The sequence below is a fragment of the Euleptes europaea genome, chromosome 8 (assembly GCF_029931775.1).
Source record: "Euleptes europaea isolate rEulEur1 chromosome 8, rEulEur1.hap1, whole genome shotgun sequence".
Taxonomy (NCBI): domain Eukaryota; kingdom Metazoa; phylum Chordata; class Lepidosauria; order Squamata; family Sphaerodactylidae; genus Euleptes; species Euleptes europaea.
In genome coordinates this window covers 81,460,602-81,487,896 of record NC_079319.1, presented here as the reverse complement: position 1 = coordinate 81,487,896, position 27,295 = coordinate 81,460,602, and the positions used below count along the sequence as shown (strand labels likewise).

At 40.7% G+C, this 27,295-nt stretch overlaps 1 protein-coding gene across 1 annotated transcript in view; it reads left to right on the top strand.

Moving 5' to 3' along the window:
- The window catches only part of GMDS (GDP-mannose 4,6-dehydratase), a 415,034-nt gene that overhangs the window by 14,003 nt on the left and 373,736 nt on the right, over positions 1–27,295 (top strand). Inside the window, exons 2-4 of the mRNA XM_056854322.1 lie at positions 17,243–17,287; positions 20,455–20,542; positions 21,684–21,793. Coding sequence (XP_056710300.1) covers positions 17,243–17,287; positions 20,455–20,542; positions 21,684–21,793 — 243 coding nt within the window. The remainder of the gene's footprint in view (positions 1–17,242; positions 17,288–20,454; positions 20,543–21,683; positions 21,794–27,295) is intronic.

The following is a 27,295-nucleotide window of genomic DNA, read 5'->3' as shown; positions in this document are numbered from 1 at the left end:
GGTAATGGTAACACAGGAAGAGGAGAGAAGAGAAATTCAAATAAAGATTTCTGCATCTAAACACCAATTAAATTTGGTAATAATGGAGGAAATGAATAAAAATCTGAAACTTGCTAAACAAAAGTATTTTGAATATGCAAATAAACCAGGAAAATTTTTAGCAACACAACTGAAGGACTCATTTCAAAAGAAGATTATAACAAAAATCCAAACTGCTAAAGGACCAGTTTATTCAACTTCAGAAATTCAGAAAGAATTTGTTTCATTTTACTCTAAGTTATATCAGAAAGAAAATACTCCAAAACAGAAAATAGACAAATTTCTAAACTCAATACAGATGAAAGCTTTGTCAATGACCCAGAGAGAATGTATTGAAGCTCCAGTAACAAGGGAAGAAATACAAGAAGCAATACTGAGACAGAAAACGGATAAAACACCTGGACCAGATGGAATTACTGCACTATTTTATAGAACTTTTAGTGACAATTTAGTTGGATTTTTTGGTTCACTTTACAATGCAATTTTGGACGAGGGAACATCCCCGGAGACTTGGTCACACGCATTTATATCACTGATACCCAAAGAAGGAAGAGATCCAGAAAAAACATCTAATTACAGACCTATATCGCTCTTAAATGTGGATTACAAAATTTTTGCTTCGGTTTTGGCATGTAGGATAAAGCAATTTATTAAGGATCTTATACATGGACCAAGCAGGTTTTATACCAGGAAGGCAAATAAAAGACAATGTAAGAATTTTACTAGATTCACTGGAATATTATGACCATAATATTCAACAAACTGCGGCTTTTGTATTTTTGGATGCAGAAAAAGCCTTTGATATGGTCTCTTGGAACTTTTTGAAACGGATTTTGGATAAATTGAATTTTGGAGATTGTTTTCAGAAAGGTATATCGGCTATTTATACCTCCCAACAAGCTAAAATTTTGGTTAATGAATCAATGTCAGATAACTGCCAAATCACGAAAGGGACTAGACAGGGATGTCCCTTGTCTCCACTTTTATTTTTGTTGGTGTTGGAACCGCTATGTGTGAAACTAAGAAGTATGGAGGACATCCGCGGGCTAAGAATTAAAAAACATGAATTTAAGTTGAGAGCATTCGCGGATGACCTACTGCTAATTTTGGAAAACCCAACACAGTCAATGAATATACTTCAGGAGACTTTGGATGATTTTGGAAAAGTATCAGGCTTTAAAGTGAATCAAGAAAAAACAAAGATAATATTTAAAAATTTATCGGAAATACAACAACAGGAATTTATATCATATACTGGCTGGGAGAAAGCTAACAAAGTTAAATACCTGGGAATTTGGATCACTGCAAAGAATAAAGATCTGTTAACCAACAATTACCTCAAGTTATGGGGTAAGATTAAAACTGATATGATTATATGGTCAAACAAAAAATTGTCATTAATGGGACGTATCTCAACGATCCAAATGAATGTCTTACCGAGGATGCTCTTCTTATTCCAAAATTTACCAATAATATCACAAACAAAATATTTTGAAACTTGGAGGAAAGACATTTCAAACTTCATCTGGCAAGGAAAAAAACCAAGGACTGCTTATAAATACTTGGTGGATCTAAAAACTAGAGGAGGTTTAGCACTGCCTAACTTTCAACTCTATGCTGAAGCGGTAGCTTTAGTATGGCTAAAAGACTGGATGAATTTGTCAAATGTACGTTTGCTAGACTTGGAAGGTTATAATAACTTAAGTGGATGGCATGGTTATTTGTGGTATGATAAAATTAAATTACAAGCAACATTCCGTAATCATATAATCAGGTCCTCTCTACTTCGTATTTGGATGAGATATAAACACATTTTGGAACCAGAAACACCGATGTGGATATCGCCCCAAGAAATGCTAACTTTGCGCCCACTTAGACCAGACAAATTTATTACTTATCAAGATCTAACTAATTGGGAAGGAAAGAAATGCTCACTAAAAGACTTTCAACTGCTTAAGGATGATTTACAATGGCTTCAATATTACCAAATCAAATCAGTTTTTGTACAAGATGCAAAAAAAGGTTTCTCTAAAGAAAAATCTCCTTTTCAAAGGATTCTACTAGACAATAATACAAAGCTGATTTCTAAAATGTATAATCTCCTTTTAACAATATACTGTGAGCAGGACACGATTAAACCAACTATGATCGATTGGGCTCAAAATGTGGGACATGATATTGTTTTAAATAAATGGGAAAGATTATGGTCTAAAGATTTAAAAGGAATAAAAGCACAGTCAGTGCGAGAAAACATCTATAAAATGATGTATAGATGGTATTTAACACCCAAGAAAATTGCAAAGATTTATAAAACGATGTCCCCTACTTGTTGGAAATGTAACAAAGAAATTGGTTCCTTTTATCACATGTGGTGGACCTGTGACAAAGCCAAAGACTTCTGGGACATGATTTATAACGAATTGAGATTAATACTACAAAAGAATATATCCAAAACACCAGAAATGATGTTATTGAGTATGATTCCAGACGACTTAGCAACACAAAGAACCTTTTTGATATATGCCACAACAGCTGCGAGACTGCTTTATGCAGCGAAATGGAAAGGGCTAGAAACTCCAGAGAAAAAAGACTGGATTGTTAAAATGTTTGAAGTGGCAGAAATGGCAAAACTCACAGCTATTCTAAATGAAGAAAATGACGTTCGGTTTTTGGGGGAATGGGGGGCGTGGATGCATTATTGTGAATATGAGTTAAAATTGGGAAGAATGGAAGAATATTTTCTAATCTGATCCAGAGGATTATTTTTGATTTTTTTTTTATATTGAATAAGCATAATTATATTTACTAACAGATTATGGTTTTTTATATATGGTATTGATATTTTATCAAGATTAGATTACCTATGACGGGAGGAACTTTTTATTAAGAGGCAGATAGAGGTGATGGGGAAGTCAAAAAATTTTCCATTTCTTTTTTTTCTTTTTTCTTTTCTCTTTTTTATTATATAATATGGAATTATAACAACTTTAGGTTAGAATTGAAATTCGATATTGTTATAGAAGTTGTTTAATGCAATGGAAAATTTCTATCATAAAACCCAATAAAATTTATATAAAAAAAAAAACAATCTTGCATTTTGAGTTGTGTAAATGGACTTTGCCGCTTTCAGAAATTGGCATCCACAATTTATCTGCTGTAGTATTTTTAACAGAAAGTTCCAAGAAACATTATCAAAGGCTTTCTCTGCATCCAGAAACATAATCACTGCTTTTTCTCTCTTTTTCTTGATATAATTGATTGCTGCCAATACTACTCTAACATTGTCTTTTAATTGTCTTTTTGGGATAAACCCAGTCTGGTCCAAATGTATTATCTTTGTGATACATCTCTGCAGCCTTTCAGTTAGGATTGAAGCAAAAATGTTGTAATCCACATTCAAAAGAGAGATTGTTCTATACACCCGTGGAGAGCACTTTTCTTGTTCATCCTTCGGAATTAAGGAAATGTTTGCTTCTTTCGATGTTTCCAGAATTTTGCCTTCTTGGAGTATATCATTAAAAACTTTTTTCTAATTGAGGAATCAGAGTATTGTTCATCTTTTTATAGTAACTTGCTATTATTCCATCTGGGCCTGGTGATTTGTCTAATTTAAGTTTTTTTGAAAGCATCCGTTAATTCTTGTATTGAGACTTTCTGATTCAGAATTTTGCAGTCATACATGCATACAACCTTTATTGGCATAAATAGTTATGGTCATGAGATCAGAAATAACAGGTGATTCATAAAAAAATTCCAATCAATTAATATTTAGGATTGAATCTTAACCTTAACCACTTCCACCAAAAACTCTGCTAAAGTTCCTCTATCGTTTCAGCTTAATTTTGTAAAAGTTAGTTTTTGTTTCGTGCACCCGCCATTTTGGGTGGGGTTGCTTCCCTTTTTATAAATATTCTCCCAGAGCTAAGCCTTATAAGGGCTTCAATTCACCTCCATCCAGTTCAGTTAAGGTGAGGACTGCGTGCACGCGGTTCTTTATCTTCTTAAAAGGAATAAGGGGAGGCAGGGGGAAAAGGAGGCGAAGAGGAGAAGGGGGGTTGTGGGTGAAGAGCGGCCAGCTCGGGAGGACCCGGTGCTCGGCAGCTTCTGCCAGACCCACTCTGCGGCGGGGGCCTGGTTCTGTCGGATCCCACTTTAATGGGGTGTGTGTGTGTCAAAACTCTCTTTGGCACCCCAGGGCTTCCAGCTGTGCTGGAAGTCCCTCCTTGCTGTTGAGGTTGCGAGCCGCTGGCTGGGGCTCAGCTACTCAATGGCCATCTTCACCCGGAAGTCAGCAAGTTTTGTGTATTAGTTTTGAGGACTACAGGAAAGGGTTGCTTGTGAATGAGAGGTTTTCCATGAATATTTTATTTTATTCTCTTCATTTAACGGCATATATGTACCTGCATTGTTTTGTAATTTTATGCTGGCCATTGGCTGTAACAACAATAAACAATGGTGCAATATTTATAAACATATTTTTTTATTTACCTTCTGGTTGGTAAAGATCTAAGAACTTGTGTTCTTGGCTCTTAACTGTGTTATAGCTGTCTCCTTGCCATATCACCTCTTGTCAGATGTTTTATTTACTGCTGCCACTTTTGTGCAGCTGAACAGCAAGAGAGATGACACTAGTAGAAGGGACCTACTTTTTAGACTCCAAAAAGGCTGTTGATATTTTAATAGCTGTCAAACAGCTATAAACCTGTGGTTAAAATAGCATATTGATAAATATCATTAACCTAATTTATTAAATAATTCTCCAAATGAATTATGTCATTATAATTAAAGGAGTACTAATATACCTTGTGAATATGTATTTTTAAAAGAATGCAAACAAATGATGTTTTTTTCCCACCAGTTATGGTGAAAAAAATTCTTTGTACATTTCAGTTGAATTGGTAGTGTGAGGCAGGGAATGTTTTACCACTGGTGTTTTGAAGCGTTTTCCCTAACAGCCCATTCCTGAGAGCTGCAGTGCCCAGGGACAGCATGACCATGGCTGCGCCTCCAAAGAGGTTTTTCCACTGCAGTGTGTGTGGGGGAAAGGGCTATTTTAAAATAAAAATTAGGAAAAGGGGGGAAAGCCCCATTGAAAACAGTTATGCTGCACCAACAAAGAGGTGGTGCAGCACCACTGTTGCTTAAGAGGGCATTCCTGGGCTGAAGGGGTTAGGCGGCTGCCTAATGGCAGCTCCATCCCCTGGAACACCCCGGGAATGCCTCCCGGGATGCCGGCACGGGGACTTGCACCGGAAGGACGCTGGTGGAAGGCTGAGCCGGCATCTGAGGGATGTGCTGCCCCACAGTCCAGGGGGACTGGCATAAGTGCCCCTATGCTGGCATCCATGCTGGTTTAGATGATGCAAGTGGCACAAATGCCGGCATAGGGGTCACGCCACCTCCTAAGCCCATTCGGCCCCCAACCTCAGGAATGCACTCTGAGTAAACTTTGTAGTCTTGCAGACTGCTGTTTGTTTTGAACAAATTGTTTCTCATTGTTTGCCAGTGCTGAAACTACATACCTATGATAATTGTTTCATTACATACCTATGATAATTGTTTCATCTGTGAAAGGTTAGCTGATAAAATTTATTAAGGGAATTCCAGATGGTAAGCAAGTGGATGGGAGAGCAAGAGGCTGGACTTATAAAACAATTTACTGTCAAGCAAAGGGTGGTCTTTTGTTATAAGGAAGGCTAAGTGAGTAATGGGAGATCTAAAAATCTATAAATTAAACACTGAAGCACTGTCAGTAGTTTTCTGTATAAATTTTCTCCAATCAGATGGCAACACATGCTATCTCAGTGGCATTGTCTGAGTTCTAGTGCAGCTTTCTTTCTTTCTTTCTTTCTTTCTTTCTTTCTTTCTTTCTTTCTTTCTTTCTTTCTTTCTTTCTTTCTTTCTTTCTTTCTTTCTTTCTTTCTTTCTTTCTTTCTTTCTTTCTTTCTTTCTTTCTTTCTTTTTCTCTCCCGCTCTCCCTCCCTCTCTCTTAGTGAATACCAGGACAGATTTGATTTAAATCACTTATTTAAAACACAATTTAAATCACTAGTAAGTAAGACTCAATTTAAATTATGGTTTTCTACATAAAGACTCATTCTTGGTGGTATAATCTTAATATTTACCATCAGATGAAGCTTTCATTTTTAGAACAATAACTTTTCAGATTAGTTTTACAGTTATATAAAAAATATTTTTACTGATGTATTAGAAATACATAGATAGTTCACCTCGCAATAATTTCATAATTATCTCCACTTTCATTTGGGCTACCAGGCCTTGCATTTCTTTGTTGCAGTGTTTGCATTTTGAAATGCATTTCTGCCTTACCCATATGTAGAGGAACTTCATTAAAATATTCCCAAAGTGAGTCTCTTCTACAGCTTGCTGCTATTATAGATTTTTTCCTCCAGGGAGAGAATGATATGATAAACCTCAGGCTATACACACAAAGATCCCAAGAGTTGTGGAGTATTGTGCTCAAAAGGTTTCACTTTCATTTTTACTGATTGCCCCTCCTTCTTCACACTTAGCTCCTTGTGCAGATCTATTCCACTCCAAACAATCTTCTAGAAACTTAGCACTTAAGAGGTAAGGGGTTGATTGTGTATATAGATTTGCAAAGGAACAATGGGGTTAAGGTGTTATAAAATAAACATACAGAATTTAAAATAATATTTTTACTGTGAAGAAGAGGCATGTTATATCTGCAGACACAAATTTATAGTTTTGAGAACCACAAAACCAAGCATCTATGATAATATCTTCTAGATGGAAGAAACTGCCCAAAATAATCTTACAGAAACCTCTGGAAGAGCATGACATTGTGAATGGATTAATGGAATTAATTTACCAGAAAATTTAAACATTGGATGCATATACAGTCTCATGCTACAGTATTAAAAACTAATCCTTATTTCATGACGCATAACCTTTGGACTGTAATGTATCTTAAATAGAAAACTATTTAAACTATCTTTAATAGATTTTTCCTCAAAAAGCATTTTATTAAAAAATTCCGATTTCAATAAAAAAATCTGATTTTTTTTTAAAAAAATCGTTGATTTCTAACCACTTTGGTTTCTACACTGGGATCTGAAGACTCTCTTCAGAATCTACGTGCTGGTTCATGTGCCCTGAGCTTCCCTTTAATTCCCTGGCTGCATCACCTCATGCTGCGCTGGGAGTTTCTGGAGTGAACGAGAGTGTCGCAGATTAAACATAAAGTATCAGAAGAAATGGTGATGCTTCTTCAGGTCACTAATAGGGAATGGCTTGTTCAGGTAACTGTCTAGAGATATTGGAAAAAGAATGAAGTTTAAAAAAAAATTCAAACATTTATATCCTGCCTTTCTTCTTGGTTCATTTGTTCTTTTATACTCTACTTTTTCTTTCCATTGGGGACCCAAAGTGGCTTATAACATTCTCCTCCTCTATATTTTATCTCACAACAACTCTTGAGGTGGGTTTGGCTGAGCGTGTGTGACTGGCCAAAGGCCATGGTGCAGTGGGGATTTGAACCAGGGTCTTTCACATCCTAGTCTAACACTCTGACCACTACACCACAGGTCTTGCAGTTACTAACAGAAGTTTAAGTTACGTCAAACAGGTAGATAAATGTTACTTGAAATTTAAATCCTGGCAAAAGAAGTATTGGAGGAGTAATGAACATGGTCTGTAACCAGGACAGGAGAAAGGCCAGCTGCTGTAAAACCTTGTAGCTGAGCCTCTGTCCCACCCCTTTCTTGCATGCAACTTGTTAAAGGCTGAGCTGCTCTAGAGGCATAAGTCTGTGGTGTGAGCTGAAGAGCAAGCACCAAGGGCATTTGGCATTTACCTTCTAGGACCAGACTACACACTGTAATGTAAATGAGTCTGAAAGAGTCTTGCAGCCATGTAGCTGTGAGTTCCCAGTGGGATTTCCATTTAAAAGTGTACAGGGGCCCTATGTATATTGGGATTGCAGCTCAGGGGAAGAAGATGTTCCTGCCTTTCCTTCACACCGGTTTTCTAAGCCAAAACAGCATGGGCAGCATTATTTGCCCCATCCCCTGGTGCTACTTTGGCTCAGCGAAGTGGTGCAGGGGAGGGTGTAGGAGCTATTCATCTCCCATTGTCCCAATCTGAATTGGGGCCCCTCAGTGCATTTCAATGGAGATTCCACCAGGAACTTGCAATATGGTTGTGAGTCCCTATAGTAAACTTGTGTATGTTACGTTTAGTTTGGCACTTAGCCTAAGGGTTGGCGGAAGATCTGGCAGCAAGAAAGACTTGCATTGTACTTGGAAGCCCCTTTCTTTCTCCTGTTACATTCTATTTTCATATTATGAGCTGCTTTGGGTCCCCATTATGGAGAAATGTGGTATATGCATGGTCAAATAGATAAAAAATGATCAATTATATACCTGTGGAACGTCTCTTTATCAAAACTGATTCATTGTCAACACGATTAAAGGTAGCTAAAATGTGTTAATGGGTACATATCTAAATTTAGTGTACATTTTCTAAGGATATATAACCATAACCTTTCAGGGTTTTTTTTTAAATAAAAAAGAAATTAAATAAATTAAAGATTTGAAGCCCCATTAAGTGGGACAGCTAAGTAATATGAAAGATGATTGTCATATTAAATGTTTTCAAGAAGTTAGCTCATGTTACAGTTTTGGAATTAAAAACCAACTTCCTCCAGATCAAAGTTCCAATTGTATGTTTATCTGTTGGGCAATAAGTAATATAACGGTCTTGTCTAAAAGCTTTTTCTTTTACTTTATAAATTGTCTGTGTAAAATTAAGTACTGATACCTTATATTCTTTTAGGTTAGTTTATGGTGAAGTTTTATATATAGATATGTTAATAAAAGAAAAATAGATTAAAAATTCTCTAATAGTAGTATAGTTGTGCACACCAAAACAAATTTGGATCATTGTTGCAGTTCACCTATTGCCAGGAGACTAATAGTTGGAGGAAGCTGATTGGAAGTCTGAGTTTATAAGTGCAAACCTGTATGCTGGTTAGGGTTGCCAGGTCCCCCCGGCCACATGCTGGGGGTAGGGTTGCCAGCTCCAGGCTGGGAAAATCTTGGAGATATGGAGGTGGAGGCTGGGGAGGACAGAGACCTCAGTAGAGTACAACGTCATAGAGTCCATCCTCCAATTGGGAGGAGAACGGATCTCTGTGGTCTGGCTATGAGCTGTAATTTCAGGGAATCTCCAGGTCTCACCTGGAGACTGGCATCCCTAATGCTGGTTATCTTAGCAAAGGGTGTTGGTAGCAAGAGGCATCAAGCCTTTCATTCACACTTGCACAATGTCTGCTTCTTGTAGTTGAAAATGGGTACCATGGTAGACATTTTGTTCAAAACAAACTGAATTGTTCTGCAGTTATTTGCTCAGGTATGTTGAAAAGTCCAATTGTCATTCATTGAAACTAAGTAGATAAAATTATTGTTTCTTAAATGTTGAGAGAATCATTTATGAAATTCTCCAAAATGAATTAAAGACTAATTGGTTTTGGTAGCATGGGATATTCCCCTAGCTAGAAGCAGAGGAAACCTAGCTTTCTCTTTAGAGCCAACCTAATTGATTGTAATGGCCCTTGGCTATACAATAAATCTGTACCTGTACCTTTAGAGCCAACCTAGTAGCTAGTTTAGTTAAAGGGATTTCACTTAGCTGAAAATAAAAGATTCTTCTCAAATATACGAAGTTGTGTCTTTGATGAAAGTCCAGTGTAACTATTTTAGACTATTGTTTATGCATGTGTAAAATAATTGTATGTTTTAAAGAGTATAAGTGATTTGTGCTGTGTGTAACAATTTTCAATGGAAATGGTATTTGTGTTCATACATATATTCTGCACGTATATAAAGTAACCAGGCTGTTACGTTTGTTTGTTTTTTACTATAAAGCAGCTTGGTTTTTAGATGTGCAGTTAAATTGGCTTTCATGTTGTTTCCATCTCAGATTGATGAGGTTATTGAGAAAGTGTTACTTTTCCCCAAAAAACAAAGGTGTCACATTAACTTGCAGCCAATTCCCCCCCCCCCCGGGACACCTCAATAAATGAGTGCTGCCTGCCTAGGTGTAATAAGATAGATTCCAGGCCCTTACGTATATACTACTGATGAAGAAAAGCATTGTTTTTAAAAACCCCACTGCAAACACAACACTGTTATATGCATTTTCTTCTTTCATTGCAATAATGTGAATATGTATAACTAGGCTTGTAATTAATCATCTTTTTTCTGTACTAGTTCATTAATTTTGTATTGAAATAGCCCAAATCCATGTACATATCCTGCCTTGATTGGCAAAGTAAGATGGTTGATGATTTTTTCTTCAGAATTGAGCCCATCACCTTGACATACAATTTGAGAGGACTGGATCTTCAATTACTTGAGTGACATGAAAATTGTTCTTCTTGGATGCTCCCAATGCTGCTCTTATATCATCTATAAGAAAGTGATTATGTGAGGAGAGTGAAAGATATATTTATGGGGACTGGTGGGATTATATTGACACCAGCCATCCCTTTCATATAAGAACCAGTGTAGTATAGTGATTAGAGCATTGGACTATAATCTGGGAGACCGAAGATTGAATCCCTGTTCTGCTGTGGAAGCTTACTGGATGACCATGGACCAGTCATACACTTTCAGCGTAACCTACTTTACAGAGTTGTTGTGAGGGTAAAATGCACGACAAGAGAATGATGTAAGCCCATTGGAGAGAAAAGTGGCATATATATGAAGTTAAATAATTGCTTCTTGTAGATTGTATTGGAGCAGTATGGCATTGTTTCCTGTACTTGTCCCTTTTTGATCTTTTGAACTAGTATGAATTTTATTGCTGAAGCTTGTAGTCCATCAATATATATACAGTAGTCACATAATAAGGCTTTATCAGAGATGGTGTTTTTTGAGGGATGCTATTGACTAATAGAGAGACAGCCTCCAAAGGCTATGGCGTGAATGATTAAGCTATGGCGTGAATGATTAAAGGTACAGTGTCTTCCCCTCTAATGACTAAAGCAATGCTTATATGGATGTAAAACCATTAGTCATGAGTATTAAGGCTGTATGAATATTCCTTTTTTTGAAGGAGAAAGGGCCTCTGTTTCCATGGCTGGCCCCAGGTTTGGTGCTGTGATTCTCTCTTGTCAGGCCATGGTGATTGAATGAATGTAGTAAATCGTCATCTTCTGTGGTCCTGCTGTTATGATATAGCCATTCCCCCTTAGACAACTTCAGCAACTGGACATAAATTGTGGCCCCGTCTAGGTGAGCTTCTTATCTCAAGAAACATGCAAACCCTGTCCAGATTTAGACCTGTCCATAAGGTACTTTCTAGCCCAATAGCAAGGCATCTTCCAATTTGAAACTAACTACTGGGGCTGCATCAATCCTCTGCTTCCACAGGAGGTGATAAGCCAGATGATAAATAACAAGGTCAATGATAAGGCAAATCTCTTTATTGGTGAATGCCTACAGACATTTTCTCCAGCATTAAGCTGAGTCCTTCTCACACCTTTGGGTGAGAGGCTCAGTAACCAGGGGATATCAGTTAACATTAGGGTAAGACTCCAACAACCATCAAACACCAGCTGGACAGTCAGGAGGTGGAGCAGGTGCCAGCACCTTTGGCAGGGGCTCTGACACAGTGGTGGAGCACATACTCTTGTGTGCAACAGAAGAAGTATAATACCAAAATAACAAAAACTGCTTAGCAGACCTTGGAGTTCTGGCTAGTGACAGAGGCCAGAGGTGTCCTGCCTCTCACATGTACAGTTCCTAGATACTTGGCAGTTGAGTGGAGTGTTCTTGCTGGCACATTTTCTATGGCTCTTCCTCCTGTGGCCAATGGCTGGGCCCTCAGTCTTCTCCTAGAGATGGTGATGTTCCTGGGAGGGGATGGAGTACAGGCTAGTGACAGAGGCCAGAGGTGTCCTGCCTCTCACATGTACAGTTCCTAGATACTTGGCAGTTGAGTGGAGTGTTCTTGCTGGCACATTTTCTATGGCTCTTCCTCCTGTGGCCAATGGCTGGGCCCTCAGTCTTTTCCTAGAGATGGTGATGTTCCTGGGAGGGGCTGGGGTACAATCTCCCAGTGGCTCTTGGAACTCTGAGCAGTGAATAAAGCTAGTGTCCTCATGTCTATAGTCCTTGAGCAATTGAAGTGATAGGGAGAGGAGGATTAAAACGGTCATCTTTCAGCTGCAAGTTTATGAGAGGGAAATGGCCTGAACAGTCCATATTCTGATTTCTGCTTCCTGGTAGGAACCAGTGAGAAAGGGAGGTTGCATTCAATTAAATATTTCCATCAATCATTTAATTTCGTTTCCAAGTCTGGTTTGAGGAGAGAAAAGATTGTAAAAGTTGCTAGCAGAGCTGATCCTGTGACCTGTTTTCATTGCCATTTTGGAATGGCAACCCAGGTAAGGCGTGTTAGACAGATGACTCTGCCTGGCTCCCTTGGGGAGTGAGAGGAAGGGGCTTGTTGCCAAGTAGGGACTTGAGGTGGCCATGAGATTCTTCCAACCTACCAGGGTCCAATTGGAAGGGCTTGCAAATCTGTTCCTTCACAAGTACAATGTTATATTTCATCTTAATAAGAAGTAATTATTGTACATATTTAAATTTTTGCCAAAATTTCCGTTTTCCCCGCATTGCTGCAAAATTTCCAGAAGTTTGACATTTCTGCTTGGAGTTCCATCATTCCAGTCAGGAAGTAGGGATGGTAGAAGTTTGGTTGCTGTGGGGAGGGGGACCTCCCAGTTCCTACAGTGTTGGAGAAGGGGTAGGGGGTAAGCAGCCTTGTTTCTCCACGCAAGCACACTTAGAGCGGAGCATGAGATCAGGAACGAGCCAGTGCTTTTTTTGTTTTGAAGTTTGTTGTGTTCTGAAGAATTTTCTACCTCAAGATAGTAATTGGTGTAGGATAAAGTATTGGATCTCATCTGACTGTACCTTAGAGCCTATCAACTGGAGACATTTTACTGTTTTGGAATAGTGTTATTAAGCTAGACAAGCACAAATTGACTAATACATTAACACAGCTTATTGATTAAAAGCTAACAGACTCATCTACTAATGAATATATTTCCCCTGTTTACACTAACAAGCAACTTCAACAAACAAAGGAATTATGAAGGGTTATCATTTTCAAGAAGTATAGAATAGATTGTATTTGAATATGAAATAAGATAGAGAAGAAGCAAACAAGACAGAAAATTGAACCTTCCTGAGAGACTATCAAGCAACGTTTGTGTAAAGAGGAGATGAGAAAACTAAGGGCTAGATTTGAAGAAACAAACTTTGAATAAAAAAAAAAGTTGAAGTTTCGAGGAAAGCCAGAAGAGTTAGATTCAGGGTGTGAAATGGGAATAGAATTAACATATAACAGAAACTCAAGGTTTGCTAGAAGAAATAAATTGATAAGGTGCTCAAAAAAAAGACGGCTGTATAAATATTTTAAACAAATAAAAATAAATATGGGATGTTTTCGTTAAAATTAATTAGCATGAGAGTCGAGAACACAATGTTTACATAATTTGGAATGGAAAGATTATATTAACTCAGGGCCAACAGGCAGAATTAGATCTGTAGCTGGAAATTTTGAAATGTCACAGAAATCTGAAATATAAAATGTGTTCTTGGAAAATGACTGTGTGGGGGCTGACAATATAGAGGAAGTCTAACAATTGGTGGGTATTATAAAAATCTCTTCCACAGGACATCAAGAATATAGGGCATGCAGAGAATAATGACACTACTGATAAATAGAAATTGATAATCTCCTTTCACAAGGAAATGGGATCCATTTTTACTGGATCCATTTATTTTTTTTACTTCAAAAGGTACCCTAGACTCTCCTTTTTTGAAAGAGATTTTGAGCTCCAAACCTTAATGACTGTTTTAGGTGGAGTGCATCTCATTCTGTGGCAGCAAGAATGAACACATTTTATAGGAAATGTGATCTTTAACAAAATTTTGGAGGGTCATGGCAACAATTTTATAGTGTTGGCTGAAGATACATTTTGACAAGTCTAATACCTGCAAAAGTGCAACAAAATCCATTTCTGTAACTTAATCCCTGTTTGTTGATTTCACATTGAATGTCCCAGAGAAAGGGCAAATGAACAGAACAAAATGGCAGTCGTTAAAATCCATCCTGCAGCCCATCCAAATGTAACTTAAACTGTAGAACATTAAAAGCATAAAAAAGCAGGGGGAGAAACCTCTGATAGAAGAAAGAAAAAATGTGCAAAGCATTAGAGGTTACAAGGCATTTCTCTAACGTTAAAAGCAGCCATAATACAAAATCATCACTATGAATAAAAACTTCAAAAATATAACTTTTCATCGCCCCCCCTTTCCCCAAAGAAAAACATTGTTGGGGAGGTGGTTTATATAGCCATTCTCAAGACTCTCCAGAAAATAACTGATTTCCAGAATGCCATCAGTGAGGGGGTCATTTGACTCTTGGCTTTGAGTTATAGAACCCCGAAAAAGTCATGTGCGTACTGAGCTTACCTCCTCAATGGACTTTTGGTAAAAATGTTACTTCAGGCAATATGAATTGAATCTGAATTTACTATAAATGGAAACAGGGTTAGTTTATGTAACACACCTAAATTTCAGTTGGAAAGTACTGAAGATCTGGAAATATTGTAGAAAAGTAAGCTGTAACAATAAGCTAACACTTTAACCCATCTTTTGATTAAGGGTCTCACTGACTGCTACCTCACTTGAAAGGGAAGAAAAATGGTACATGGAGATAAGAGATAATATATCTTGAAACAGTGTATTGTGAATGTGCATTGTGAAAGATTATAGGGCTGTAAATTAACACTTAGGCAGTACTATGGGAATTGTAAGCTAATAGCTTGTCACTTTTGCCAGTTTCCCACTCATTGTCATGTCCTATCACTTGGAAAGACCTGGAAAGGAAGGACAAAGGACGTGAATGCCGCCACTGGTTCAAAATATTCCAGTATGCTTGGAAAGTCAGAGAAATAGCTCTGACAAAAAGAACAAGACCCCATTGATAGGTTTCAATTACAATCAGGTCTGTTTCACTTCAACATTTTGAATAATCAGGATGTTATATGTACAAATGCATGCACACTCTCCTCACAAAATGCTTTTGGTGTTCCCATTATTTTTACTTCAGATTTTAACAGGTTTTTCAACCAAAGCTGAATGCTGAATACTTGTGGGGTGGGGGAAGTGAATGGTTTCTTCTGGCTTTGTGAGACCTGGTTTGTAACCAGGATTATAAATAAGATCTGTGTCAGACTCCAGGTACTAAGCATACACGTATGGTAGAATATTTATATGCTAAGATCTTGTGTTTCTTTTCTTCCACTGATCTATGGAAGTTTAGATAGCTATATTTATATCAAACATGTAGGAAAAATTGAGACAGTTCTAAATGAACCACAAAATGTGTCCCATACACACCATAGCATGTCACTCAGCATAGATTTATTAATTGCCTCATCACTGGTATAGTGAAAGTTCTCAGAGCAGCCCTGTCATTTTAGAGCCTCATAGCACATCTAATGTGCCCTCTGAGCATTTATATGCCATTTATATGGAAAATAAGACTTCTTGACTGAAAACCAAGATACATTATTAAAGTAAGTTCTGGAAACTTTGTTTATGTAGTTACAGGCATCAGTTACCCCAAATGTTCTTGAGGATTGCAGCTATATCTTGAGCGATTATCCTTCAAAAATTATGTTCTGTGATAGAACATACCTGTTTTTTCTTAGATTGATTAAGGAATGACTATCATTTGAGCATCTTCTTCTGTAGGTAATAATAAGCACCTGAATAAGATTTTTTTTACCATTATGGTGCAGTCTTATTAAGTAGTAAGACTTGCTGTCTCAGTGGAATTTCTTTTAGAGTAAACATACTTATGATTGTGCTGTGAGCCATAGAGATGGTCTTGTCTTGCTTGCTTGAAGCATATTTTAAATATTTTATGTGTGTATGTATATGGTTTGGGGGTAGTAAGTTGAATATTTTAGGACATAAAACACACTTTTCCATCCAGTGCATAAGATCTGTTATGTTCACAGATTTTTAAATAAAATTTTATATATCAGGTTGAACTTGCTCTTCTTATTATACATAATTGAGATGCTGTTAATGAATCATGTAGCTAAATGGGGAAAGTGCTTAGTGAAAACGACTTATGCATTTTCTTTAGCCATGGGCTTTTTTGCAGAGGCGTGTTTTGAGATATGTTTATTCTCTCCGTGGTTTAGTTTTCCTCCCTATATGGAATTATATGCATGGTAAATTGTCAACTTGTTGCCATAAACTGCTGGTTTGTACATTACAAGCTGGGAGAATATTTACACAGCTCTCAGCACACAGGCTAGCAGTTTGTACTTGTGGAGTCCTCCTCCCAGGATTAGCAGTAGTTGGTATTCTCTCCTCCCCTATTTTTCCTGTGTGCAAACAAACAAACACAAACAAACCACTCACCATGGATAGAAATAATCCTTCAGAGCAATCAAGTGAAACAGCTCCAAACTAGAAGTTGAATAAACTTGCAAATGTGTATATACACACATGAAATATAATATAGCATAATGACCTTGCCTAGACCTGGATGGGGCAGGGTAGCCTAATCTCATCAGATCTTCAGAGCTAAGCATAGATGGCCCAGGTTAGTACTTGGATGGGAGACCACCAAGGAAGTCCAGGGTTGCTATGTAAAGACAGGCAATGACAAACCACCTCTGTTTGTCTCTTCCCTGAAAACTGTATGGGGTTGCCATAAGTTGGGTGCAACTTCATGGCACTTTACACACAGACATATGATGACCCTATGTAACAACCATAAAAAAACTATTTATCTCAGAGAAATAAAAGTGAAGTAAGAGCAAACAGCTGAAGAGAACAAACCAGCTCTTTTGTAGTACATAGAAAAGGCAGGGAGAGGCTAAGAGGGTAACTAAAATATTAAAGACAAGGGAATTATTTATAAATTGAAATGTTCAGTTGCTTTTTCTTGGTGGAAGTTATGCCAAGGATTTATATAGAGATGCTTATATTAACTGGATGTTACATATATGCTGTTATTAGTTCAATACTGATTTAAAATACTGATTTTGGGGCCCTGGGGAACCCAAAATGACCATATGCAGATGCTATAATTTTAACATTTTCCTATCTTTTCTTCTTAGGATGGCTCATACTTGGCAGAGTTCCTACTGGAAAAGGGCTATGAGGTGAGTGACTAGATTTAGTGACTGACTGCAGACTCATGGCATAATTTGGAAAGAGCTTCCTTGCTGCTGTCTCCCTTTGCATGTTTTCCACTCAACCTTAGATAACAAATCAAAACTTGAGTAAAGAATGTGCAACATGGCCTGTAATCATGCCAGTTTATTGTATTATTTATCACGGAATGTCCAGTCCTCAGGGTATAGCCGTTTCTGCATACTTCCCACTTGCTCAGATAAACAGCAGTCTCTGTGAGACAAAACTGCTCAGTTAAACAGCAATTTATGCAGGGCAATGCAAGAAAGTTAGTATATTATGATCAATATTATCACAGTTAAAAGCAAGAAAAAACTTGGTCTTTTTGAAATGGATAAACTTTCTTTGTAGAATTGGATGTAGGTTTGAAGGGATTTCATGGTCAAATAAACTTGCTTTCTCAGTTATATATACAATCTATTAAACTAAAGCAAATGTTCCAATTTGTAATAAAATTAAGTAATCTGGGTTTGAGCTGTCCAGTAATGCACAAGCGTGCACACACAAAACCTTGGGTTGTTTGTTCAGAGAGTGAGAATACAGTCATTCTACACATTTTTTTCCATACCTTTATGAGGCGCAAACCATCTCCTGATAAGAGCTTCATCTCGAAAGTGTGAGCCATAATCCAAATAACCCAAATCTTTCCTGACAACACCATCTATGTAGCCAATCATTTATTTTCAGTATTCTTCTTTCCCTTCCTAAATCATGACCTTCGACAGGAGGAACTGATGAAAACACAACCTGTGCTCCCAGATCCTTCACCTTTTTCCCCAGAGCCGCATAGTCTCTTTTAATACTTTTGGGCCTATTCTGGGCAATATCACTTGTTCCCACATGGATGAGCAAGAAAGGATAATAATCTGTGGGCTTGATGAGTCTTTCTTCTCTTTCTGTCACATCCTGGATGCATGCACTTGGTAGACAGCATACCTCTCTAGACGACAAGTCTGGTTAGCACACTTTAGCCTCTACCCCTCTCAGTAGGGAATCCCCAGTTACCAGCACATGGATCCTCTTATTTTGGGGAATGGAAGCTCTAGTCGTCTCATCCACAGGAGCCTGAGAAATTACCTTCAAGCTGCAGGGAGGCTGGAAGAGTAGCCCTTGTTCCAGTGGTCCAGGATCAATATCTATGGGGAGATCCTGGAACTGATTGCTTAGCACCAGAGGCTCAGAATGTCTCCTGATTTTTCTGCTCCTGTGGGTTACATTCTTCCAGGCGCCATTCTCCTGTCCTGGGTGCTCCTCTATCTACTGGCGAGGAGAAGCCCTACACTGTTCAAGGTTTACCCAGCAAAAAAGGCAGGGCCAGCAGTCAGCCCCAGGCAAAGCAGACCCTCTCCAATCAACAACAATCAGCTTCTGCAATAAGCTGCAATAACCTTCTGCAATTAAGGTCAATCAGCACTCCGGCAGCTCTCCTTCTCAAAGTCCAGCTGACATCTTGTTGCCATTTTGTTGCCATCTTCTGTGCATGGAGTAGGGGTCACTGAAGGCGTGGGGTGAAATAGTTGTGAATTTCCTGCATTGTGCAGGCGGTTGGACTAGATGATCCTGGTGGTCCCTTCTAGCTCTATGATTCTGTGATTCTACACACACCATGTAGAGATGAATATTTGCAGTTGTATGATTATGTGATAACATTGAAAAATGCAAATGGCTCACTTGTGTGACCTTCCTCAACTAAGCTGTATTGTGTCCCCAAAGGGTTAACCATTCTATTCCTTTCCCACATTCTTTAGCATAGCCTTTCTTGAACTGCCATTGACTTCCCTTTCCTGTTCTCTACTGCTCTTTGGTTCTTCACTATTCTAACTTTTCAGTTTCAGTCCCTAGCTCCTTCCTCTGTGGCTTCTGTATTGCCTATTTGTTCAACACATAGCACTGAGAAACTGCTTAGGTGTAATAGTAGCCGCAGCAGTATCTGCATTTTATCATCTACTCTCCTTGTTTGCTTTTTTTTTTAAATGTAGAAAAATCCTGTTTCCTGTATAATCAAAATTTGCATTTGAACAAGGATTATGAGTCCAGTCAGTGAAAGCCTTTTGGGTACCCCCCACCCCCAGTGATTCATTTGGAATGGCGGTTTAAATTGTTTTAAACCGCCATTCCAAATTGTTTTACATGTATAGTAAAGCCTTTAAAGATCTGTGGATATTATATTTGTTGCAGCACAATTTTCTGCGGGCTAGAGACCTTTTTATAGGATGAATCTGAGGGCCAAACTAGACTTGACAGTAATAGCTATGTAGGAGGTGCCTCAATTATGTTGAAAAGGAAGGTAGGTGTTTTCTTTATAGCAGAAGCTATGTCCATAGCTTAGCACCTATAGCCCTCTTTCTTTAATGTTTTTTTTCCCTCCTAAAGACTGTGGTAATAGAGCTTGGCTAAAGAGGAAAGTGCTTGGAGAGACAAGCTGAGGAGACAAGCTATGGACAGCAGGAACACTCTACACTCCTCCCCTTGTGTTGTTAAAACTGGCCCTTGTACCCACTTTCTGCATTATATCTATTTCTGCCCTGTCACTGCAATACAAGTGTCACAGAGCAATCCCAAGGGGGGTACTTCTGGGGCATCAGGGGACAGTGCAGCCATGCTGCCTCCTGAGCAGTTTGCTGTGGTGAGCGCAGGAAGCCAAAAATGAAAATCCGCCCAGGCCCAGTGCTCTATGCAGTTTCACGGGGCTACGCCTCCATTTTTGCCGGCACAAGTTTAGGGACATGACTAAAGTCAGCCCCCACCACTGGGAACACCCCCTTTGCCGCCTACACAAGCCCTTGTGCTGGGGAAACGCTACTGCCGAGGCTGCGACACGGCCCCTGTGCCTCACGGTTCCCCAGCACCAGTGTAGGTGGCCCTGCGATGGCATAAGTGCCCATTTGGATGGTGCAAGTGGTACTTACGCCGCCACAGGGGTCACGCAACCTACAGACCTTTTTTGCCCCCCCCCCTTCAGGATGGCACTAACAGTCTTCAGGTTGTCACATGATTTGTTTTGTATTTTTTTGTACACTGTTCTGAAATGTGTATGTATGGGTAGTAAATTGTAGCACTTTCACAGCAACTTTTAACAACAAATTTTCCAGCGATAATGCAAAGAACTACGTCTCCTGCTTCATTTACATTCTAGGTGCATGGAATTGTCCGTAGATCTAGCTCTTTTAACACTGGACGGATTGAACATCTCTACAAGAATCCACAAGCTCACATAGAAGGAAGTAAGGTTTTACTGGCGTTTGGATGGGATATGGAAGGGATAATGTTGCATGTTTGCTAGTATGGGAACATTGTGCAGCTAGGAGATTCTGGACATGAAAATATATTTTTAGGCCACTTGTACATCTTTCAGCTCTGATGATAATGATATCCCAAAGACACTTCCATGCTTGGGTAAGGACAAGTTCAGTCAAACTTTCTTAGTCATGTCAGTTGTTGTAGCTTTCTTTTGCATACTCAAAGTGGAAACATAGGTCTGCTGATCAGACAGTGGTTTGTACTATATATTAGCAAAACATCCTGGAACAGTTCTAAGTGTTGTCACTGTACTCCTTTAGCATCCCTCTTTGGGTGCTGGGAGAAGGACACTTAAGTATTTTAAATGAATAAATAGTAGATAGACGGTGAATGGCTTTTTGATGTAATGTTGTAGACTGGGGTCCCTAACCTTTTTTAGCTTGTGGGCACCTTTGTAATCCAGACACAGCGTGGTGAGTGCAACCACAAAATGGCTGATACAACAGGCGGGGCCACACACACGTAGAAGCCCAAATGTAAAAAAGAAGAGGGGTAATTTTAAAAATATATATATATACTGGGAAAGAGGAGTGAGTGAGAGAATAAAACCAACATAATGTTATTTTAATTTGCACAGCCTATCAGAATCCTTGCTGGAAAGAGTCCCACCTGGCCCCATCCACTTTCTAAAACAGTTGGTGGGTGCCATGATGCCCACAGGCACCATGTTGGCAACCCTGTTGTAAATGGAAACCAGCAGTTTGTAAATATAGTGAATAATATTATTGATGAAATGTATTAGGATGAAGTGGGGTTTTTAATGTGCTGGATCCTGCAAACCAAGTGCAATTATACTTGTGGAAATGGGTCTTTCTTGTAAGAGGTTACTTGCAAATAATTAGAACTAAGTGCATAGTCACGAAAGAATAGCAGACCGTAGCCAAGGATGAGTAATGGGTGAGTAATATGGTGGTAGCAAAAAACTTTGAGCCACTGTGTATAGCATAATATTTTAAATGAACATTATAAGCTTATGAGACACTGCATATTTATTAAACATAATATTGTATCACAAACGTCAGTGTCAAATGTTCATGATTCTAACTTGGTTTTCTTTGTCTGAAGACATGAAGCTGCATTATGGAGATCTTACAGATAGTACTTGTCTGGTGAAGATAATTAATCAAGTAAAGCCTACAGAAATTTACAACCTTGGAGCACAAAGCCATGTCAAAGTAAGTAACAGTCATCAACTGTGTTTTTTACAATAGCAGTAAAAATGTAGAAATCTGTGGGGGGGGAAATGCAGTTTATTCTGTTCCTACTTTTTCCCTTTTTGTTAGATTCCCTCCCTTCATTCTGTTACTAAAAACGTAATGTAGTAGGCTAGATCTGCTGGTTCATTGTCATGGCTTCTATGCAGTCCCACATGGGAACTGTGCATGCACAGGCCAGCCATGGAGAAAAACTTTCCAAGCTTCTAGTAAGCGCTCCCCCTCCCCTCCATCCCATGCCAGAGCCAACAGCTCTTCCCACCGAAAGGGCATGTGACGGAGGGATGGGGAGCACTCTTCCCTCAGTTCTCTTTCTGCTCTCGTGGAGAGAGGACATATGTGTCCCCTTGATCTTCTTGATTACTAAAATTTTGATGATTTTTTTTTAGCCTGAAATGGTGTTTTTGGTGGCGTAATCATTATTCAAGGAATACTGACGATGTGGGACGTATATGGCCCAGAATAATGGACATTCTGATTGCCTCATGTTCCTCACAGAAGACTATATTGTTTCAGCTTGGCGTGCCTGTAGCTGATTTACATCTAAGGCTGGGCAGCAGAGGATATTGAGACTCAAGGCTTCCCTGTGAGAGAAGTCCTTGGAAATTCTGGATCAAGGAGATGGTCAGTCTAGTTGGGCTACTTCCTCTGTGGCATCGTCGAACCTCCTTCATTGATGCAGTAGAGCACACGACAACCTCAGAGATAGGGGCTGCTTCATAGCCACCCACTAAAAAAACAGGCACAAACAACTGCGCATTCGACGGTACTAGGGGCTAAGACCCTAATGATGTGCAAACCGGCTGCTTCGTAGCCACCCACTGGAAAGCAGAGGCAAACAGCTAAGCATTCAACAGCACTAGGGGCTAAGACACTCATGATGTGCAAACTGGCTACTTTGATATCGATTGAGCGCAGTGTGTCGACTCCATCTCCTCAATGACATGAGGCTGAAACATGAGTGGAGATTTGGTTTGTCCTCTTCACTGACTCCAGCTCCTCGCATCACGTAGTTCACGATTGTCTTGGCGCCAACCACAATTTCCTGGGAGCCAAGTGGGCTGCCTTCGTCGATATCTTCTCCCCCCCCACACACAATGTAGTCCCGATGCTCGACGTCAAAACTCTACGGCCGAGCGATATCAGGGGAGACTTCATGCCCCATTGACTTCAGTTCTGGATGGTGATGTCATAGAGACTCTGCAATTGCCATCCAGGGGGAATCTTAGCCTGCTCCTGATCTATCATGGGAGTGGGTATTTGCAAGACAGCATTGCATAGTATCCACATATCCCTACATTTCACAATCCTCAACTGGGGACGTTGTGGGGGATACCAAATCAATCTCCCCTCCGGGGGATGCAGAGCAGATGATACGCATGGCTAAGGTTCTGAATATTGATTACCGTCCTGATGACTCAGGACCTATCGACTCAATCACAGACATACTACATTCCCCAGAAACAGGTCCTGTTGCCCTTCCAATGGTTAAAAGTATATTGGATGTGGTCAATTCTAACTGGACCAAGCCAGCGTTGGTTCACTTGTCCTCTAAGAGAGTTGAAAACCTTTACAAAATCCGCCGTGAGGGCGGTGAATTCCTATACTTATACTATCCTCCCCCTAATTCTATGGTGGTCGAAGCCCTGCCAGGCAAATATAGATCTGGCTCACACTCCTCACCCCAGGATAGGGAGGGACGGAAACTGGATGCCCTAGCCAGGAAAGTTTATACTTCCGATGCAGCGGGCCTTCGCATTTCTAATTTTATGGCAGTCATGGCCAGATACCAGTATGCCCTATGGGATAGAATTTCCCCACAGATTAGCATCCTACCTGAGGACCAATGCCCGTCAGCCAAAGCTGTCCAGGGAAAAGGCATGACATTAGCTAGGCAGCAACTAACTGCTACACGTCATATCACGGACGGTTCGAGCAAAGCCATGGCTTCGTCCATAGTTCTTAGGAGGCATGCATGGTTTAGGCAGTCTGCTCTCCCATACAGCACTTGGTCTCAAATTGAGGACTTGCCCTTTGAGGGCACATTGCTCTTCAGCGATCAAACGGATGCTTTTCTTGATCGACTTAAGAAAAATAAAACTAATGCTAAGTCCTTGGGCATTGCTCTGACTAGGGCTGTCATCAAAAAAAAATTCGGTACAGTTCGGATTCGGCCGAATTTGGCCCTTGTGGGTTCGGTACGTGCCGAAGTCCGAACTCCCCCACCTCGGATCCGTTCAATTCGGCGGGAATTCAAAGTTCAAAAAAAAAATTCGGCCGAATAAAGCCATTAAAAACACAATCGCGCCTTTCCGCGGCTCTGGGGGGGCATTTTTGGGCTTAGAGGTCCCAAACTTTCAGCAGAGCTTTAAAGGACGTATATTGAAAGACTCCCCAAGTTGTGTAAAGATTGGGTCAGGGGGGGCTGAGATATGGGCCCTGAAAGGGGTCCCCCCCACCCTTAATGTGTATCTCTCAGCAGAGCTTGCCGCCCAGGCACAAAGTTCCCAGCCCCGACAAACAGCTGATGAGAGCAAGGGCGGGGCAGGTGCTAAGAACTTTGCAAAGCAACACAACTGAAAAGCAACACCTTTGCAAACATGCAAAGGGCGGGGCAGGTGTGAAGAATTTTGCAAAACAATACAACTGCAAAGCAACACAAGCACGCAATGCAACCCCTTTGCAACAGTGCAAAGCAACACCTGACACCTGGGAGTTTGCATACCATGGAAAGGGACAGAGGCAGCTAGCTATGCATAATGAGCAGGAGGGGGTGGAATGTCTCCTTTTGCATTGGACTTGGGACCAGGCAGATGCATTCTTTAAGTCACCATTTGAAAACCAGTTTTGAGCAAGCATCAAAATAACCTAACTGATCTTATGAATGAGGAAAAACCTGAAGAATAAAAATGAAGCCCCCCCTCAAACCAGGGAGAGAGAGACTGGAGGGGGAACACACACCCCAGGCAGAACCGGCAAAAGCCCCCTTTGGCTTTCCCCCCCACACAGAAACTGCTCCCTCCCCACACACACACACAGACTCTGCTTCCCCCCCACACACACACACACAGAAAAGAAAAAATATAGATTAAAGCCCCCAAAGGGGTCTTACTGTGGCTGTCTTCTGTTCCAGCAGGAGGGGCTGGGAGGCTGGGTAATCCAATATGATTCCATTTGTATCCAATATAAGATCCATATGTATGCATCTCTCGAGGGTGATCCATTCATCCCAATAGGGAAAAGGGAAAAGCCCATATCTCGGGGGCCCTGACCCAATGTTTACAAAACTTGGGTGGTCTCTTAAAAAGCCTTGACTGAAGCTCCGCTGAAAGTTTGGGGTCGGCACACCCCAAAATGCGCCCCCTGCAGCCACGGAAAGAGAAAAGGGGGGAGCCGATATTTCAGCCCCCACTGAACCCATCTTTACAAAACTTGGGTGGTCTCTTAAGAGGGATTCTCTGAAGCTATGATAAAAGTTTGGGGGCTGCACCCCCAAAAAAGCGCTCCCTGCAGCCACGAAAATGGAAAAGGGGGGAGAGGAAAAAGGGGTGGAGCCCATATCTTGGGACCCCCTGACCCAATGTTTACAAAACTTGGGGGGTATCTTAAGAAGCCTTGTCTGATGCTCCACTGAAAGTTTGGGGTCGGCACACCCAAAAATGCGCCCTCTTCAGCCATGGAAAGAAAAAGGGGGGGAGCCCATATCTCGGGACCCCCTGACCCAATGTTTACAAAACTTGGGTGATCTTTTAAGAAAACTTGTCTGAATATCCCCTGAAAGTTTGGGGTCTGTACCCCAAAAAATGCACCCCCTGCAGCCACGGAAAGGAGCGAATGTGCACAAGCACCCCCTCACACACACATGAGGATTTCCCTCTCTCTCTCTCTTTCCCCGGCCGGCCGCACATCAGCTGATTCCTCCAGTACTCAATCCTGACTGATTGGCCAGAAGAAGACCCAGCTTGGCCACCGATTGGCCGGGGGAGGAGAATGCTGCTTACTGAAGGTTATGCTGCTTACTGACGGCCCCGAATTGGCCGAATTTATTCGCGAACTCCCGAACTCGCTGAATTCGGCCCCCCCGGTTGCCCGCCAGTTTTGAGTTCGGTTCCTCCCGAACTAAAAACCGCCGAATCAAGGGAAATTCGGCTGATTTTCAGTTCGGGCCAAACCGAATTGACAGCCCTAGCTCTGACTGTCCCGGCTTATAAGCCCAGATATTTTGGTATGCAGTCCCAACCTTCCCGGCCCTACAGGTACCAAGGTGCCTTCCAACAACAATCTCACTTCCGTCCTTCCTTCCAAAACAACCAGCAAGATAGGAAGTTTATGGGCAGACCCAGACCACGAAAGGGTCCCAGGCCATCTCCTAAGCCTAAACAGGCATGACTAGATACACATGTTTGTTTCACAGACCGGTTGGGTATTATAATGTTTGGTGTTCCATCACGGATGATATCTGGGTTCTCAGGATAATAAAGTATGGATACTTTATTGAGTTTGAAACCCTGCCTCCCTACCTCCTTCCGGCTTGCACTACTCCGCAGGCTCCCACCCAACTCCTACAGGAGGTCCGAGAACTCTTGGAAAAAGGGGCTATTCGAGAGGTCCCCTCTACAGATTGGGGTCACTGGTATTACTCCTGTTTCTTCCTAGTTGACAAAAGGGGGGAAACGCCCAATTCTGGATCTGAGGGGAGTTAACGACTTCGTCAAAGTCCAGAAATTTCGCATGCTATCGCTACCCGAGGTCCTGCCACTCCTAGAGGAGCAGATGTGGTTTGTTGTTTTGGATTTGCATGATGCTTATTTTCATATCGCAATCCACAGCAACTGCAGACATTACCTCCGGTTTGTCTGCAAAGGAAAGCACTATGAGTACACAGTTCTGCCCTTTGGTCTGGCCACGGCATCTCATACCTTCACGAAGAGCTTTTCTGTGGTGGTCGCGTACCTAGCTCTCCGGGGATGTGTCATCTTTCCATACTTAGATGACTGGCTGATAGTCGGTACCTCTGACCACGCCCTTGCTGACCAAGCGCAGGTTATTCTCTCCGTCCTTGCGGACCTGGGTCTTATGGTCAACTTTAAGAAATCGCACTTGATTCCCTCCAGAACCATAGATTTCATCGGTGCGCACCTAGATTCGGTCACAGCTAGAGCATATCTCCCAATCCAGAGAATTCGCTCCATCCAGAAGCTGGTTATCCAGTTTTCCAAAAAACGATTCCAGACGGCCCACAAAATTCAAAAGCTTTTGGGCCTCATGGCTTCCACCACTGTGGTGGTTGCCTTTGCTCATTTGCGGATGCGTCCCTTGCAAACTTGGTTCCTCAGACCATTCCGGCTGAATGTTGCCCCCAATACAAACGGCTGTCTATACCCAGATCAGTTATTGCCTCCCTGCGATGGTGGTCCTTGGAAACTAACCTCTCGGCCGGTGTTCCCTTTCAGTCACCTACCC